At 50.5% G+C, this 18,126-nt stretch overlaps 1 protein-coding gene across 1 annotated transcript in view; it reads left to right on the forward strand.

Moving 5' to 3' along the window:
• Positions 1-2,684: 2,684 nt before the first annotated feature.
• The window catches only part of LOC144000286 (transforming growth factor beta-1-induced transcript 1 protein-like), a gene marked incomplete at its 3' end in the record, with an annotated part of 38,474 nt that continues 23,032 nt past the window's right edge, over positions 2,685-18,126 (forward strand). Inside the window, 5 exon segments of the mRNA XM_077494016.1 lie at positions 2,685-3,819; positions 4,030-4,151; positions 4,224-4,288; positions 4,425-4,534; positions 10,813-10,876. Of these exon segments, the coding sequence (XP_077350142.1) occupies positions 3,807-3,819; positions 4,030-4,151; positions 4,224-4,288; positions 4,425-4,534; positions 10,813-10,876 (374 nt within the window).

Here is an 18,126-nt window from a genome sequence, read left to right on the forward strand (position 1 = left end):
ACCCTACTATCCTTCCATACTATCCCCTACTACCCTCCCTACTACCCCCTACTACCCTTCCATACTACCCCCTACTACCCTTCCATACTACCCTCTCTTCTACACGCCACTACCCTCCCTACTACCTTTCCATACTATCACCCTACTACCCTTCCATACTACCCCCTGCTACCCTCTCTACTACCCCCCGCTACCCTTCCATACTATCTCTCTACTACCCTTCCATACTACCTTCTCTACTATCCCACTACATCCCTACTACCCTTCCATACTACCACCCTACTATCCTTCCATACTATCCCCTACTACCCTCCCTACTACCCCCCTACTACCCTTCCATACTACCCCTACTACCCTTCCATACTACCCTCTCTTCTACCCGCCACTACCCTCCCTACTACCTTTCCATACTATCACCCTACTACCCTTCCATACTACCCCCTGCTACCCTCTCTACTACCCCCTGCTACCCTTCCATACTACCGCCTACTACCCTTCCATACTACCCCTACTACCCTCCCTGCTACCCACTACTACCCCTCTCTACTACCCTTCCATACTACCCTCCCTGCTACCATTCCATACTACCCCACTACTACACCCCTACTACCCCCTAATACTACCCTACCACCCTTCCATACCCACCCCCACTACCTTTCCATACTACCCCTACTACCCTTTCCATACTACCCTTCCTACTACTCCTCTACTACCCTTCCATACTACCCCCCTACTACCCATCCATACTACCCCCTAATACCCTCCCTACTACACCCCTACTACCCTCCTACTACCATCCATACTACCCCCCTACTACCCTTCCATACTACCCATCCCTACTACCCCCACTACTACACCCCTACTTCTCTTCCATACTACTCTCCCTACTACCCTTCCATACTACCCTTCCATACTACCCTGCCTACTATCCTACCTACTACCCTTCCATGCTACCCTGCCTACTACCCTACCTACTACCCTTCCATACTTCCCTTCTACCCTCCCTACTACCCCTCCATACTACCCTTCCATACTCTCCTCTATACTACACTTCTACCTTCCCTACTACACTGCTACCATCCCTTCTACAGCCCTACCCTCCCTTCTACAGCCCTACCCTCCCTACTACACTCCTACCCTCCCTACTACACCCCTACCCTCCCTACTACACTCCTACCTTCCTTACTACAATGCTTCCCTGTATACTACACTTCTACCCTCCCTACTACACTCATACCCTCTCTACTACACCCTACGCTCCCTACTACACCCCACCCTCCTTACTACTCTCCTACCCTCCCTACTACACTCACACCCTCCCTACTACACCCCTACCCTCCTTACTACACCCCTACCCTCCTTACTACTCTCCTACCCTCCCTACTACACCCCTACCCTCCCTACTACACTCCTACCCTCCTTACTACAATGCTACCCTCAATACTACCCTCCCTACTACACTCCTACCCTCCCTACTACACTCCTACCCTCCTTACTACAATGCTCCCTTTTATACTGCACTTCTACACTCATACCCTCTCTACTACACCCCTACCCTCCCTACCACACTCATACCCTCCCTACTACACCCCTACCCTCCTTACTACACTCCTACCCTCCTTACTACAATTCTTTCCTGTATACTAAACTTCTACCCTCCCTACTACACTCATAACATCTCTACTACACTCATACCCTCTCTACTACACCCCTACCCTCCCTACTAGACTCCTACCCTCCCTATTACACACCTATTCTCCCTACTACTCTCCTACCCTTGCTACTACACTCATACCCTCTGTACTACACTCCTACCCTCCTTACTACAATGCTTCCCTCTATACTACACTTCTACCCTCCCTACCACACTCCTACCCTCCCTTCTACAGCCCTACTCTCCCTACTACACTCCTACCCTCCCTTCTACACTCCTACCTTCCTTACTACAATTCTTCCCTGTATACTACACTTCTACCTTCCCTACTACACTCATACCCTCTCTACTACACCCTACCCTCCCTACTACACTCCTACCCTCCCTACTATACCCCTACCCTCCTTACTACTCTCCTACCCTCCCTACTACACTCACACCCTCCCTACTACACCCCTACCCTCCCTACTACTCTCCTAACCTCCTTTCTACACTCCTACTCTCCCTACTACACTCCTACCTTCCTTACTACAATGCTTCCCTCCCTACTACACTTCTACCCTCCCTACTACACTCCTACCCTCCCTTCTACAGCCCTACCCTCCCTACTACACTCCTACCCTCCCTACTACCCTCCTACCTTCCTTACTACAATGCTTCCCTGTTTACTACACTTCTACCCTCCCTACTACACTCATACCATCTCTACTACACCCCTACCCTCCCTACTACACTCCTACCCTCCTTACTACAATGCTACCCTCAATACTACACTCCTACCCTCCCTACTACACTCCTACCCTCCTTACTACAATGCTTCCCTGTATACTACACTTCTACACGCATACCCTCCCTACTACACCCTACCCTCCCTACTGCACTACACTCCTACATCTCAGCTTAAAACTACCCTTAGTGTCCTCAGTCTATTCTCCTCTCTCTCCCTATATACTGGCACCAATATTTCCACTTTTATATCACAGTCCAGATGTCTGTATCTCTAACCAGTAATAACTCCACCTAACCATTACACACTTCTCTTTGCAGTGCTGGCCCAGCTGCTTGGTGTCTCCCTACAATGGTCCTCCTGGAGACCTCTCTACACAGCGCCCCCTCCTGGTGACCTCTCTACACAGCGCCCCTCCTGGTGACCTCTCTACACAGTGCCCCCTCCTGGAGACCTCTCTACACAGCGCCCCCTCCTGGTGACCTCTCTACACAGCGCCCCCTCTTGGTGACCTCTCTACACAGTGCCTTCTCCTGGTGACCTCTCTACACAGCGCCCCCTCCTGGTGACCTCTCTACACAGCGCCCCCTCCTGGTGACCTCTCTACACAGTGCCCCCTCCTGGTGACCTCTCTACACAGCGCCCCCTCCTGGTGACCTCTCTACACAGTGCCCCCTCCTGGAGACCTCTCTACACAGCGCCCCCTCCTGGAGACCTCTCTACACAGCACCCCCTCCTGGTGACCTCTCTACACAGCGCCCCCTCCTGGTGATCTCTCTACACAGCGCCCCCTCCTGGAGACCTCTCTACACAGCGCCCCCTCCTGGTGTCCTCTCTACACAGCGCCCCTCCTGGTGACCTCTCTACACAGTGCCCCCTCCTGGAGACCTCTCTACACAGCGCCCCCTCCTGGTGACCTCTCTACAGAGCACCCCCTCCTGGTGACCTCTCTACAGAGCCCTCCCTGGTGACCTCCCTACAGAGCGCCCCCTCCTGGTGACCTCCCTACAGAGCGCCCCCTCCTGGTGACCTCTCTACACAGCGCCCCCACCTGGTGACCTCTCTGCAGAGCGTCCCCTCCTGGTGACCTCTCTACAGAGCGCCTCCTGGTGACCTCTCTACACAGTGCCCCCTCCTGGTGACCTCTCTACACAGCGCCCCCCTCCTGGTGACCTCTCTACACAGTGCCCCCTCCTGGAGACCTCTCTACACAGCGCCCCCTCCTGGAGACCTCTCTACACAGTGCCCCCTCCTGGAGACCTCTCTACACAGCGCCCCCTCCTGGAGACCTCTCTACACAGCACCCCCTCCTGGTGACCTCTCTACACAGCGCCTTCTCCTGGTGATCTCTCTACACAGCGCCCCCTCCTGGTGACCTCTCTACACAGCGCCCCTCCTGGTGATCTCTGCTCAGTATTTCCCCTCATGGAGGATTTAGGTAATTCTCTATCCCGATATATTCTGTATACACCTCTATTCAGTGAGACAAAGCAAAGTGAAATAACCAATAGCAACCAGATTTCATCGTTTTACTCGCCTTACTACAGGAAACTGATGTAGTGCTTGCTGGTTATTGCATTTTATATTTCCTCTATGAATAGTTCCGAGGAGCCTCATCTTGTAGTAATGACTGGTTTCTATCCTTTAGATGCGTTACTCGCTGACCTTCAGGTAACGTCTCCCACCCGCTGCCCAGTCCTCCTGACTGACACTCAGAAAAGAGAGGAGTCCAATGAGCAGCGCCCCTCACCCCCACCCTATGACCCTAAGGTACGTTCATTACTCTGCTCAACTACTGCTCGATGATTGTCCAAGGAGCTGACAATCTTCTTCTTCTCACAGACGGCAGTTCCATATTCCAACTCCGAGCTGGAAAATTCCACAGCTGACAAGTCCCACCTGTACAGGTAAGACCCCAAGATGAACCCCTCCCCCATATCATTTTCTGTGACTCTATTGGTTAGGTTGTTGTATGTTCTAATCGGTTCCTTCTGAAGATCTGCTTCTCCGAGAAGTGCAGTAACCCCGCTTTCCTGTCCGCAGCACGGTGAAGAAGTATGGCTCGCCCTCCGTCTCCCCGGCTGTGGGGGGAGGATTGTGTGAACTCGATCGCTTACTCAATGAGCTCAACGCCACTCAGTTCAACATCACTGGTGAGTGTCAGGGTTATCCTCCTCCATCATCCAGTGTCAGGGTTATCCTCCTCCATCATCCAGTGTCAGGGTTATCCTCCTCCATCATCCAGTGTCAGGGTTATCCCCCTCCATCATCCAGTGTCAGGGTTATCCTCCTCCATCATCCAGTGTCAGGGATATCCCCCTCCATCATCCAGTGTCAGGGTTATCCTCCTCCATCATCCAGTGTCAGGGTTATCCTCCTCCATCATCCAGTGTCAGGGTTATCCCCCTCCATCATCCAGTGTCAGGGTTATCCTCCTCCATCATCCAGTGTCAGGGTTATCCCCCTCCATCATCCAGTGTCAGGGTTATCCTCCTCCATCATTCAGTGTCAGGGTTATCCTCCTCCATCATCCAGTGTCAGGGTTATCCTCCTCCATCATCCAGTGTCAGGGTTATCCTCCTCCATCATCCAGTGTCAGGGTTATCCTCCTCCATCATCCAGTGTCAGGGTTATCCTCCTCCATCATCCAGTGTCAGGGTTATCCTCCTCCATCATCCAGTGTCAGGGTTATCCTCCTCCATCATCCAGTGTCAGGGTTATCCCCCTCCATCATCAAGTGTCAGGGTTATCCTCCTCCATCATCCAGTGTCAGGGATATCCTCCTCCATCATCCAGTGTCAGGGTTATCCTCCTCCATCATTCAGTGTCAGGGTTATCCTTCTCCATCATCCAGTGTCAGGGTTATCCTCCTCCATCATCCAGTGTCAGGGTTATCCTCCTCCATCATCCAGTGTCAGGGTTATCCTCCTCCATCATCCAGTGTCAGGGTTATCCTCCTCCATCATCCAGTGTCAGGGTTATCCTCCTCCATCATCCAGTGTCAGGGTTATCCTCCTCCATCATTCAGTGTCAGGGTTATCCTTCTCCATCATCCAGTGTCAGGGTTATCCTCCTCCATCATCCAGTGTCAGGGTTATCCTCCTCCATCATCCAGTGTCAGGGTTATCCTCCTCCATCATCCAGTGTCAGGGTTATCCTCCTCCATCATCCAGTGTCAGGGTTATCCTCCTCCATCATCCAGTGTCAGGGTTATCCTCCTCCACCATCCAGTGTCAGGGTTATCCTCCTCCATCATCCAGTGTCAGGGTTATCCTCCTCCATCATCCAGTGTCAGGGTTATCCTCCTCCATCATCCAGTGTCAGGGTTATCCTCCTCCATCATCCAGTGTCAGGGTTATCCCCCTCCATCATCCAGTGTCAGGGTTATCCTCCTCCATCATCCAGTGTCAGGGTTATCCTCCTCCATCATTCAGTGTCAGGGTTATCCTTCTCCATCATCCAGTGTCAGGGTTATCCTCCTCCATCATCCAGTGTCAGGGTTATCCTCCTCCATCATCCAGTGTCAGGGTTATCCTCCTCCATCATCCAGTGTCAGGGTTATCCTCCTCCATTATCCAGTGTCAGGGTTATCCTCCTCCATCATCCAGTGTCAGGGTTATCCTCCTCCATCATCCAGTGTCAGGGTTATCCTCCTCCATCATCCAGTGTCAGGGTTATCCTCCTCATCATCTAGTGTCAGGGTTATCCTCCTCCATCATCCAGTGTCAGGGTTATCCTCCTCCATCATCCAGTGTCAGGGTTATCCTCCTCCATCATCCAGTGTCAGGGTTATCCCCCTCCATCATCCAGTGTCAGGGTTATCCTCCTCCATCATCCAGTGTCAGGGTTATCCTTCTCCATCATCCAGTGTCAGGGTTATCCTCCTCCATCATCCAGTGTCAGGGTTATCCTCCTCCATCATCCAGTGTCAGGGTTATCCCCCTCCATCATCCAGTGTCAGGGTTATCCTCCTCCATCATTCAGTGTCAGGGTTATCCTCCTCCATCATCCAGTGTCAGGGTTATCCTCCTCCATCATCCAGTGTCAGGGTTATCCTCCTCCATCATCCAGTGTCAGGGTTATCCTCCTCCATCATCCAGTGTCAGGGTTATCCTCCTCCATCATCCAGTGTCAGGGTTATCCTCCTCCATCATCCAGTGTCAGGGTTATCCCCCTCCATCATCAAGTGTCAGGGTTATCCTCCTCCATCATCCAGTGTCAGGGATATCCTCCTCCATCATCCAGTGTCAGGGTTATCCTCCTCCATCATTCAGTGTCAGGGTTATCCTTCTCCATCATCCAGTGTCAGGGTTATCCTCCTCCATCATCCAGTGTCAGGGTTATCCTCCTCCATCATCCAGTGTCAGGGTTATCCTCCTCCATCATCCAGTGTCAGGGTTATCCTCCTCCATCATCCAGTGTCAGGGTTATCCTCCTCCATCATCCAGTGTCAGGGTTATCCTCCTCCATCATTCAGTGTCAGGGTTATCCTTCTCCATCATCCAGTGTCAGGGTTATCCTCCTCCATCATCCAGTGTCAGGGTTATCCTCCTCCATCATCCAGTGTCAGGGTTATCCTCCTCCATCATCCAGTGTCAGGGTTATCCTCCTCCATCATCCAGTGTCAGGGTTATCCTCCTCCATCATCCAGTGTCAGGGTTATCCTCCTCCATCATCCAGTGTCAGGGTTATCCTCCTCCATCATCCAGTGTCAGGGTTATCCTCCTCCATCATCCAGTGTCAGGGTTATCCTCCTCCATCATCCAGTGTCAGGGTTATCCTCCTCCATCATCCAGTGTCAGGGTTATCCTCCTCCATCATCCAGTGTCAGGGTTATCCTCCTCCATCATCCAGTGTCAGGGTTATCCCCCTCCATCATCCAGTGTCAGGGTTATCCTCCTCCATCATCCAGTGTCAGGGTTATCCTCCTCCATCATTCAGTGTCAGGGTTATCCTTCTCCATCATCCAGTGTCAGGGTTATCCTCCTCTATCATCCAGTGTCAGGGTTATCCTCCTCCATCATCCAGTGTCAGGGTTATCCTCCTCCATCATCCAGTGTCAGGGTTATCCTCCTCCATTATCCAGTGTCAGGGTTATCCTCCTCCATCATCCAGTGTCAGGGTTATCCTCCTCCATCATCCAGTGTCAGGGTTATCCTCCTCCATCATCCAGTGTCAGGGTTATCCTCCTCATCATCTAGTGTCAGGGTTATCCTCCTCCATCATCCAGTGTCAGGGTTATCCTCCTCCATCATCCAGTGTCAGGGTTATCCTCCTCCATCATCCAGTGTCAGGGTTATCCCCCTCCATCATCCAGTGTCAGGGTTATCCTCCTCCATCATCCAGTGTCAGGGTTATCCTTCTCCATCATCCAGTGTCAGGGTTATCCTCCTCCATCATCCAGTGTCAGGGTTATCCTTCTCCATCATCCAGTGTCAGGGTTATCCTCCTCCATCATCCAGTGTCAGGGTTATCCTCCTCCATCATCCAGTGTCAGGGTTATCCTCCTCCATCATCCAGTGTCAGGGTTATCCCCCTCCATCATCCAGTGTCAGGGTTATCCTCCTCCATCATCCAGTGTCAGGGTTATCCCCCTCCATCATCCAGTGTCAGGGTTATCCTCCTCCATCATCCAGTGTCAGGGTTATCCCCCTCCATCATCCAGTGTCAGGGTTATCCTCCTCCATCATCCAGTGTCAGGGTTATCCTTCTCCATCATCCAGTGTCAGGGTTATCCTCCTCCATCATCCAGTGTCAGGGTTATCCTCCTCCATCATCCAGTGTCAGGGTTATCCCCCTCCATCATCCAGTGTCAGGGTTATCCTCCTCCATCATCCAGTGTCAGGGATATCCCCCTCCATCATCCAGTGTCAGGGTTATCCTCCTCCATCATCCAGTGTCAGGGTTATCCCCCTCCATCATCCAGTGTCAGGGATATCCCCCTCCATCATCCAGTGTCAGGGTTATCCTCCTCCATCATCCAGTGTCAGGGATATCCTCCTCCATCATCCAGTGTCAGGGATATCCCCCTCCATCATCAAGTGTCAGGGTTATCCTCCTCCATCATCCAGTGTCAGGGTTATCCTCCTCCATCATCCAGTGTCAGGGTTATCCTCCTCCACCATCCAGTGTCAGGGTTATCCTCCTCCACCATCCAGTGTCAGGGTTATCCCCCTCCATCATCCAGTGTCAGGGATATCCCCCTCCATCATCCAGTGTCAGGGTTATCCTCCTCCATCATCCAGTGTCAGGGTTATCCTCCTCCATCATCCAGTGTCAGGGTTATCCTCCTCCATCATCCAGTGTCAGGGTTATCCTCCTCCATCATTCAGTGTCAGGGTTATCCTTCTCCATCATCCAGTGTCAGGGTTATCCTCCTCCATCATCCAGTGTCAGGGTTATCCTCCTCCATCATCCAGTGTCAGGGTTATCCTCCTCCATCATCCAGTGTCAGGGTTATCCTCCTCCATCATCCAGTGTCAGGGTTATCCTCCTCCATCATCCAGTGTCAGGGTTATCCTCCTCCATCATCCAGTGTCAGGGTTATCCTCCTCCATCATCCAGTGTCAGGGTTATCCTCCTCCATCATCCAGTGTCAGGGTTATCCTCCTCCATCATCCAGTGTCAGGGTTATCCTCCTCCATCATCCAGTGTCAGGGTTATCCTCCTCCATCATCCAGTGTCAGGGTTATCCTCCTCCATCATCCAGTGTCAGGGTTATCCTCCTCCATCATCCAGTGTCAGGGTTATCCCCCTCCATCATCCAGTGTCAGGGTTATCCTCCTCCATCATCCAGTGTCAGGGTTATCCTCCTCCATCATTCAGTGTCAGGGTTATCCTTCTCCATCATCCAGTGTCAGGGTTATCCTCCTCCATCATCCAGTGTCAGGGTTATCCTCCTCCATCATCCAGTGTCAGGGTTATCCTCCTCCATCATCCAGTGTCAGGGTTATCCTCCTCCATTATCCAGTGTCAGGGTTATCCTCCTCCATCATCCAGTGTCAGGGTTATCCTCCTCCATCATCCAGTGTCAGGGTTATCCTCCTCCATCATCCAGTGTCAGGGTTATCCTCCTCATCATCTAGTGTCAGGGTTATCCTCCTCCATCATCCAGTGTCAGGGTTATCCTCCTCCATCATCCAGTGTCAGGGTTATCCTCCTCCATCATCCAGTGTCAGGGTTATCCCCCTCCATCATCCAGTGTCAGGGTTATCCTCCTCCATCATCCAGTGTCAGGGTTATCCTTCTCCATCATCCAGTGTCAGGGTTATCCTCCTCCATCATCCAGTGTCAGGGTTATCCTCCTCCATCATCCAGTGTCAGGGTTATCCCCCTCCATCATCCAGTGTCAGGGTTATCCTCCTCCATCATCCAGTGTCAGGGTTATCCTCCTCCATCATCCAGTGTCAGGGTTATCCCCCTCCATCATCCAGTGTCAGGGTTATCCTCCTCCATCATCCAGTGTCAGGGTTATCCCCCTCCATCATCCAGTGTCAGGGTTATCCTCCTCCATCATCCAGTGTCAGGGTTATCCCCCTCCATCATCCAGTGTCAGGGTTATCCTCCTCCATCATCCAGTGTCAGGGTTATCCTTCTCCATCATCCAGTGTCAGGGTTATCCTCCTCCATCATCCAGTGTCAGGGTTATCCTCCTCCATCATCCAGTGTCAGGGTTATCCCCCTCCATCATCCAGTGTCAGGGTTATCCTCCTCCATCATCCAGTGTCAGGGATATCCCCCTCCATCATCCAGTGTCAGGGTTATCCTCCTCCATCACCCAGTGTCAGGGTTATCCCCCTCCATCATCCAGTGTCAGGGATATCCCCCTCCATCATCCAGTGTCAGGGTTATCCTCCTCCATCATCCAGTGTCAGGGATATCCTCCTCCATCATCCAGTGTCAGGGATATCCCCCTCCATCATCAAGTGTCAGGGTTATCCTCCTCCATCATCCAGTGTCAGGGTTATCCTCCTCCATCATCCAGTGTCAGGGTTATCCTCCTCCATCATCCAGTGTCAGGGTTATCCTCCTCCACCATCCAGTGTCAGGGTTATCCTCCTCCACCATCCAGTGTCAGGGTTATCCCCCTCCATCATCCAGTGTCAGGGATATCCCCCTCCATCATCCAGTGTCAGGGTTATCCTCCTCTTTCTCTCCTATGTCCAATGATCCATGACCTGTCCATTATTAGTTCTGGAACCTTTCTCCTTCATCATCGCCAGTCTATCATCCTAATTCTCATATTCTGTTCTGCTCCTCATGGTTTTTCTCTTCTTCAGGTGGTCTTGTAGGATGGGACTTGTACAATATCCTCCTCCTCCTCCTCGTTCTTTCTGTAGATTCACTCGCTGCTCTCTCTCCGAATTCTCCATTTCGGGTTTGGGAATTCCCTGACAAATCTCCCTCTCCTTCTCCTCATTTCTATTCCCAGATGAGATCATGTCGCAGTTTCCTCCCGGAGAGAAGAAAGTGACAGACAGAGCCGAGGAAAGAAGGTGAGGAGTGTGTGCCGGTGAATGATGTCCATTACATGTGCCACTGAAGGATGTCTGTTCCGTGTGCTGGTGAATGATGTCCATTACATGTGCCACTGAAGGATGTCTGTTCCGTGTGCCGGTGAATGATGTCCAATACATGTGCCACTGAAGGATGTCTGTTCCGTGTGCCGGTGAATGATGTCCAATACATGTGCCACTGAAGGATGTCTGTTCCGTGTGCCGGTGAATGATGTCCATTACATGTGCCACTGAAGCATGTCTGTTCCGTGTGTCGGTGAATGATGTCCATTACATGTGCCACTGAAGGATGTCTGTTCCGTGTGTCGGTGAATGATGTCCATTACATGTGCCACTGAAGCATGTCTGTTCCGTGTGCCGGTGAATGATGTCCATTACATGTGCCATTAAAGGATGTCTGTTCCGTGTGCCGGTGAATGATGTCCATTACATGTGCCACTGAAGGATGTCTGTTCCGTGTGCCGGTGAATGATGTCCATTACATGTGCCATTAAAGGATGTCTGTTCCGTGTTCCGGTGAATGATTTCCATTACATGTGCCACTGAAGGATGTCTGTTCCGTGTGCCGGTGAATGATGTCCATTACATGTGCCACTGAAGGATGTCTGTTCCGTGTGCCGGTGAATGATGTCCATTACATGTGCCACTGAAGGATGTCTGTTCCGTGTGCCGGTGAATGATGTCCATTACATGTGCCACTGAAGGATGTCTGTTCCGTGTGCCGGTGAATGATGTCCATTACATGTGCCACTGAAGGATGTCTGTTCCGTGTGCCGGTGAATGATGTCCATTACATGTGCCACTGAAGGATGTCTGTTCCGTGTGCCGGTGAATGATGTCCATTACATGTGCCACTGAAGGATGTCTGTTCCGTGTGCCGGTGAATGATGTCCATTACATGTGCCACTGAAGGATGTCTGTTCCGTGTGGCGGTGAATGACATCCATTCATGTCTACAAACCATTTCTCTTCTTTTCTACAATGTTCCATCAAAACGTCCTCTCCTTCTATCTCCACAATTACATTTATGTGACCTTCTCACATACACTGCCCTGAGAAGGGGAATCTTGATGAATGTTTGTAGATAATGATCACTCTGAGGTTCCATGACTTGCACAATGTTTGCAGACAATGAGCCCTCTGAGGTTCCATGACTTGCACAATGTTTGTAGATAATGAGCCCTCTGAGGTTCCATGACTTGCACAATGTTTGTGGATAATGAGCCCTCTGAGGTTCCATGACTTGCACAATGTTTGTAGATAATGAGCCGTCTGAGGTTCCATGACTTGCACAATGTTTGTAGATAATGAGCCCTCTGAGGTTCCATGACTTGCACACTGTTTGTAGATAATGAGCATTTTAAGGTTCCATGACTTGCACAATGTTTGTAGATAATGAGCCCTCTGAGGTTCCATGACTCGCACAATGTTTGTAGATAATGAGCCCTCTGAGGTTCCATGACTCGCACAATGTTTGTAGATAATGAGCCCTCTCAGGTTCCATGACTTGCACAATGTTTGTGCATAATGAGCCCTCTGAGGTTCCATGGCATGCACAATGTTTGTAGATAATGAGCCCTTTGAGGTTCCATGGCTTGCACAATGTTTGTAGATAATGAGCCCTCTGAGGTTCCATGGCATGCACAATGTTTGTAGATAATGAGCCCTTTGAGGTTCCATGGCTTGCACAGTGTTTGTAGATAATGAGCCCTCTGAGGTTCCATGGCTTGCACAATGTTTGTAGATAATGAGTCCTCTGAGGTTCCATGGCTTGCACAATGTTTGTAGATAATGAGTCCTCTGAGGTTCCATGACTTGCACAATGTTTGTAGATAATGAGCCCTCTGAGGTTCCATGGCTTGCACAATGTTTGTAGATAATGAGCCATCTGAGGTTCCATGGCTTGCACAATGTTTGTAGATAATGTGCCCTCTGAGGTTCCATGGCTTGCACAATGTTTGTAGATAATGTGCCCTCTGAGGTTCCATGACTTGCACAATGTTTGCAGATAGATTATTGTGACAGACCCAGCCAGGGTAGGGGCTTCTGGGGGGAGGACTGCAGGGTGGCCTCTTGCGTACTGACTATGTGCTCTGGCTTTTAAAGGAACACTACTCTTTGGGAGGGGTGTGCCTGGGGGACCTGTCATGGACTCTCGTACTCAAGATGAGTCTGTCTGTTGTAAATGCTTCCTTTGTATAGTAAAGAGGAGCTGGGCATGGTAACAATGGCGGCCGATAATAGTTCCATAAGCCTGGCTGGGAGGCGTGTGACTGCCTGGTAACTTAGGAACATGGGACAGCAGTCACACTTCAAACAACCTAGTAAAAAGACTACAGTTTATGAGACCCAGCTCATACAATAGTCCAGCAGTTGGAAAAGGTGAAATTTATCTTCATATATTCCTTGGGAGATATTGTTCAGGAATATTACTGCCCAAAGTGAAAAAGCCCCTTCATTTTCTTCAGCACAAACCACACACACACAGAATACAGGACAAGTGTCAAATGTAAATGCTGAGTCCGGTGCGGTTGTACGGCGAGTTGGGTTAGGCAGACCCAACTGGGGTTCTCGGTCACCCTGTGCCCCTAATAAACACAGGGTGTCTTACACATAGGAGGGACTGGGGAAGATGGACAAGGAGCTTCCAATGCTCTCCAGGGTAAGCTGGGTTCCACCAGCCCCCCGCCAAAAGTAACTCCCGTCACAAGACCCTTGGAGTGGTTTTGTTTTGGATTCAAGTCCATATCTCCACAAAACACACAGACTCTCGGAAGTGGAGGTTGCACATACATATTTGGGGCCTTTATGCCTCAAACCAGCAATGACTGTAGATGTTAATGTAACCAGCTTAAACCACTGGGGTCTCCTGCCATAATGTGTTTATTGTAAGTAGGTCTGTCACATAGTGTGCCTCCAAAGTGCCTTCCTCCCTTTTGTTAATTGGGTCACCTATTGTTTCTGTCTGTCTTCTAGTATTGAGTGCACCCTGCCTTGTTAGCAAACTGTTGTGGGATGTTACACGTTTATGTTGATTATCTTACGGGTTAATGAAATCACTGTCAGACATTAGTTGCAAGATGTGTATTAGCATTATGTGTATGTTGGTTGTTCCTTAGTCATGTTAATTATATTCCTGTATACAGTTTCCTTTGCATACGATAATGTAGCTTTATTGTTTTACTGTCACTCTGATGTACCAATAGACGATACTTTAAGGATTGCAGTGTTGCCGGCTCTTCTTACTACTGTTGCATTGCAGTGTGTTGGGACATGTTGAGCCTCGGCACCTGTGAGTGGACCTGGTGTATGGATTGAGTTGTCCCTGCAGAGAGCGCTGTTACCTTTTCTTCTTTTCCATACGATAATGTGACCGGGCTCATATGATCTGGTGTACTATAAATTCTGTGTGAGTTTTCAAAAAATATTTCCAGTTTGCATATACAAGCAATTGTCGGTTATTCTTGTATGCTCAGCTATAATATCTGGTTCCTATGTCCAGACTGTAGGAAGCTGTATACTAATGGAAGCACCAAAGCAGGGTGCTGGATGGCTCCATCACATTTGGTGGCAAGCAGTGGGATGCCTCCTGAAGTCTGGGACATCCAAACCACCACCGGGATCTGAGGTCCAGTTAGCAGAAGAAGAGAGGTACAGATACCAGCCGCCATGGAAGAGGAATTCGTAAGAAGAGTGCAAGACGTGTCAATAAAGCACCGAAGACCAATGCCAATGCAGGTCCTGCTGGGAGATGCGGCTGGACAAGAGCTGCAGAGCCCTCCGGTGGCATGTAGCCCAAGCGTGCCCTTGGACAGCGGACAACCGCCCAACAGAATGCTTTGGTTGTGGAGGCCTGGGGCTGTTGTATGGAAAGCTGTCAGGGGACCCTGACTTTGCGAGCGATCTGGAGTGGCGGTTGGAGAAAATCATGGAATACAGAGAACAGATGCTGAACATCTCGGAAGTGCACTGGCCACTGGAAGATTTGGAGTTTCTGGGAGTTGGAAATCGGCTACAGACGGCCGCTAGATTCTGCTCAGCAGCAGGTCTGGGCTCCCTTTGCCTGGGACTATCCAGAAGTACCAGCCACCAGTCCTGAAATCCCACCTGAGGGGCCAGCAATGGGGGCAGAGTGACAGTGTATTTTGCTCACCTCTACCCGCAGCTATGGAAGCGGAGCTCTTATGGCTCTTATACCTTCCTCTTTTAGCAGATGATCAAAGCTCGCCACAGCGCCTAGAGGCGATTCAGTTTGCATTGTGCGCTATACAAGTATTTCATTCATTCATTCATGCAGCAAGTGCTGACTCAGCTTGACATACCTATTTCTGCACAGAACGAGCTTGAATGGAAGAATGCGTCTGTCCCGCAGTCGGATAAGGGTACGGGGGATGGATAAGGCAACTCATCTCCCCAGCTACAGTTCAAGGACTTGGGAGGAGAAGAAGCCACCCTCACTCCCCAGCCACAGATCACAGAAAGCATGGATTTAATTGACTTTTCATTGGAGAATGTAACATTTACAGAGTTTCCTATTTAAGTCCTGACGACAGAGCAGAGGTCTGCTAGCTTCTGCCCAGCACCGGTAGCATCTTCTGGGTTCCAGGGATGGTAGATGGTGAACCTCTATCCCCAGACACTAGTTCCAGAGACAGGGGATTTAATAGACCTTTCTGCTGAAGAGGAACAACCCAGTGAACCTCCAGCAGAAGAACTGGCATCAAGCCCAAACATCAGTGAGCTCTGCCCAGCACCAACAGCAGCTTAGCCTATCTGAGAGAAGAGGCAGCCGACATTTATCCCACACCAGTGACGGGGACATGGGATTTCCTGCCAGCAGTATCTGTGGAGTTACAACTAACTTCTGCAGCTGAAGTGCTGGTAACTGGACAGAGGGTCCAAGACCTGTGCCCCCCACCAGCGGCAGTTCCAGAGGCCCAGGGTGAGAAGGTGGCGGTCACTCCCCAGAAACAGATCAGGACCCAGGGGGAGAAGGGAGAAGAGGTTTTTTCCTGCCTCCCCCATGGCAGTGTAGTGACTCAGGAATGAAAGAAGTCATCCTCGCTTCACAGTGGGAGTCCAGGAGTCTGGAAGTTGGAGAAACCGGCTCATCTCCTCAGCAGCAGATCGAAATTCTGAGAGTGGAGGATGCTGTCCTCCCTCCTCAACAGTCGGTCAGGGCAGCGGAAATGGTCTTTTCTCTCCAGCAAGAATCCGTGCACCTGGGAGACAGTATCAGAGAAATGTCATCCCAGCAACCTGATGAGGGTACAGGAGATGGAGCAGCCAGCTCATCTCCCCAGTGGCAGATCCACCATCTGGGAGTAGAGGAAGCATGCCTCCCTCCCCAACAGTTAGCTAGAGCAGATGATGAGGGGTCCGCAGAAGCGCTGGCATCAGGGCAGAGTGCTACCAACCTCTGCCCAGCTACCAACCTCTGCCCAACAACTCCAGAGTTCCAGGGAGCTGGGGCACGTGGCCCCTCTCCCCAGCGACAAGCTGATGTAGTGAAGCTCTTACCCCCAGCTGAAGCACTGGTAACAGGGCAGAGCGCTGCTGGCCCCTGTCTAGCACCTACAGTGTCTCCACAGTTTCAGGGAGCTGGGGCAGTCGACCCCTCTCCCCAGCAGCAGCCTGAACCCCAGAATGGTAAAGACCACCCAGCTGAAGCGATGGCAGCTGGACAGAGATTTTGTGACTTCTGTCCCACACCTACTGATGACAACCATTCTCTACAGCCAAGAATGGAAATCATGTGGACCCACTAAGTTCACTCTGCCCGACTAACACATGTCCAGACCGGGTGGAGGTCTGGGACCTTGTTAGTCGACTTTGGATGGGGGAAAAATGTGACAGACCCAGCCAGGACAAAGGCTTTACGAGAGGACTGCAAGGTGGCCCCTGGCCTCCTGACTATGGATCCTGGCTTTTAAGGGAACGCTATTCTTTGGGAGGGGTGTGCTTGGGGGCCCTTGGAGTGGTCTTGTTTTAGATTCAAGTCCATATCTCTACAAAACACACAGACTCTGGGAACTCTTGGGGCCTTTATGCCTCAAACCAGCATTGACTGTAGATGTTAATGTAATCAGCTTAAACCACTGGGGTCTCCTGCCATAATGTGTTTATTGTAAATAGGTCTGTCATATAGTGTGCCTCCAAAGTGCCTTCCTCCCTTTGATAATTGGGTCACCTATTGTTTCTGTCTGTCTTCTAGTATTGTGTGCACTCCACCTTGTTAGCAAACTATTATGGGATGTTACACGTTTATGTTGATTAACTTATGGGTTAATTAAATCACTGTCAGCTATTAGTTGCTAGATGTGAATTAGCATTATGTGTAGGTTGGTTGTTCCTTAGCTCACTTGGCTCCAGATGAAGTGGGCTTCACGGTTACCGATTGGCAAACCGCTGCTTCTAAGTGGCTAACTATCATGTCAAGGAAATCTTGGTCTTCTGCTGGGAAGTGCAGGATTAACCTTATTGCTTCCCCCTCAAGGGCATTAATGGTCAGTTCTGGCTACTGAGCAGTCAGGATTCCATAGGATAGGATCAGTTTCCGCAATCTTGGCCCAATCACCTGGCCCTGTATACTTGGATAATTTTGTTCAGCAGGAACACTGCTAAAAATAATGATGGTGACCGCCAATGTGGTGTCTGCCTTCTCTATGCGGGACATCCTTGCCCCCAGAGATTTTAATGCCTGTGCTTCAACATCCATAAATCTGTCTAGGGCTGAGCCATCCCTTGCAGGGCTGGTAAGTTGCCTGCTACCCTGGGGAGTAGTACTATTGAGTGCTGCTGTTGTACAACTCCCATCAACACTGTCTGACAAGGTCAATCCTTTTGTAACAAAATAGGTAACTGAACGAATCCTAGGGTAAGAGAATGGGTAACTGACCGATCCTGGGATAAGAGACTGGGTAACTGACCGATCCTGGGATAAGAGACTGGGTAACTGACCGAATCCTGGGATAAGAGACTGGGTAACTGACCGATCCTAGTATAAGAGACTGGGTAACTGACGAATCCTGGGATAAGAGACTGGGTAACTGACCGAATCCTGGGATAAGAGAATGGGTAACTGAACAAATCCTGGGATAAGAGAATGGGTAACTGAACAAATCCTGGGATAAGAGAATGGGTAACTGAACAAATCCTGGGATAAGAGACTGGGTAACTGACCGAATCCTGGGATAAGAGAATGGGTAACTGACCGAATCCTGGGATAA

The sequence above is a fragment of the Lithobates pipiens genome, unplaced genomic scaffold (assembly GCF_037356315.1).
Source record: "Lithobates pipiens isolate NorthernLeopardFrog02 unplaced genomic scaffold, aLitPip1_a1.2 Scaffold_22, whole genome shotgun sequence".
NCBI classification, from domain to species: domain Eukaryota; kingdom Metazoa; phylum Chordata; class Amphibia; order Anura; family Ranidae; genus Lithobates; species Lithobates pipiens.